Source organism: Chaetura pelagica, unplaced genomic scaffold, assembly GCF_000747805.2.
Source record: "Chaetura pelagica isolate M959 unplaced genomic scaffold, ChaPel_1.0 scaffold181, whole genome shotgun sequence".
Lineage (NCBI taxonomy): Eukaryota > Metazoa > Chordata > Aves > Apodiformes > Apodidae > Chaetura > Chaetura pelagica.
In genome coordinates, this window is record NW_009951992.1 from 596,859 (window position 1) to 597,617 (window position 759).

Genomic DNA, 759 nt, shown 5'->3' on the forward strand with positions numbered 1-759 from the left:
TCAGCAGGACTTCTTTAACCACTAATTAGGAAGCAAAATATAAACATGTGTCATTGCCAACATGCACTAAATGAGTATTCTGACAGAGAGGATCACCATATGGTGACCAGCTGCCACCCAGCTGATCTGGTGCTACACTGCACTGATGGCTGGGGTGGGACATGATGGCAGGAACATGGTCAGCACTGGCAGCTGGGAGTAACAAAAGCAGCTCAAAATTTCACCTACTTGAGAAGTCTGACTCCTCTGACCAAGCAAGCACCATTCACAGCATCCTGAACCCAGCCAGCTCCTGGGTAATCCTGGTCTTCACATGAGCAGCTGCCACATCAGTCACCTCTCTCCTTCTCCTCTTCCTCACAGCACTCCCTGCTTCCACTCTGGAGGAGATGGGTCGCAAGGAAGAGGAGGACAGCAGCTCCTGGAAGAAACAGACAAGCAACATCCGAAAAACGTTCATTTTCATGGAAGCCCTGGGATCGTAAGTACTGCAGCTCCTCCCCAAACAGAGCCTCCTCTAGACACAGACATTGGCCAATGTCACAAGAAAACATCTTCTGTGAGTCAGGCAGCGACCCTGGGGTGAGGGTTGGGTACCCATGGCTGCTGGAGCTGTGATCTGTGGCTCCTGTTTGCCAAGGGGCTCCGAAGCTGCTGTGCCCCCCAGGCTGGTGACACAGCCCCAGGCAGCCCTGCCCCCTCCTCCTTTCCTTCTCAGCCCCCATGGCAGCCCAGTTAAGTCTGTGACCTCTTCCTGCT

General features: G+C 53.5%; 1 protein-coding gene across 1 annotated transcript in view; it reads left to right on the forward strand.

Moving 5' to 3' along the window:
• Positions 1-389: 389 nt before the first annotated feature.
• CAMK1G (calcium/calmodulin-dependent protein kinase IG) overlaps positions 390-759 on the forward strand; it is an 8,456-nt gene continuing 8,086 nt past the window's right edge. Inside the window, exon 1 of the mRNA XM_010001756.1 lies at positions 390-481. Within this exon, the coding sequence (XP_010000058.1) occupies positions 390-481 (92 nt within the window). The remainder of the gene's footprint in view (positions 482-759) is intronic.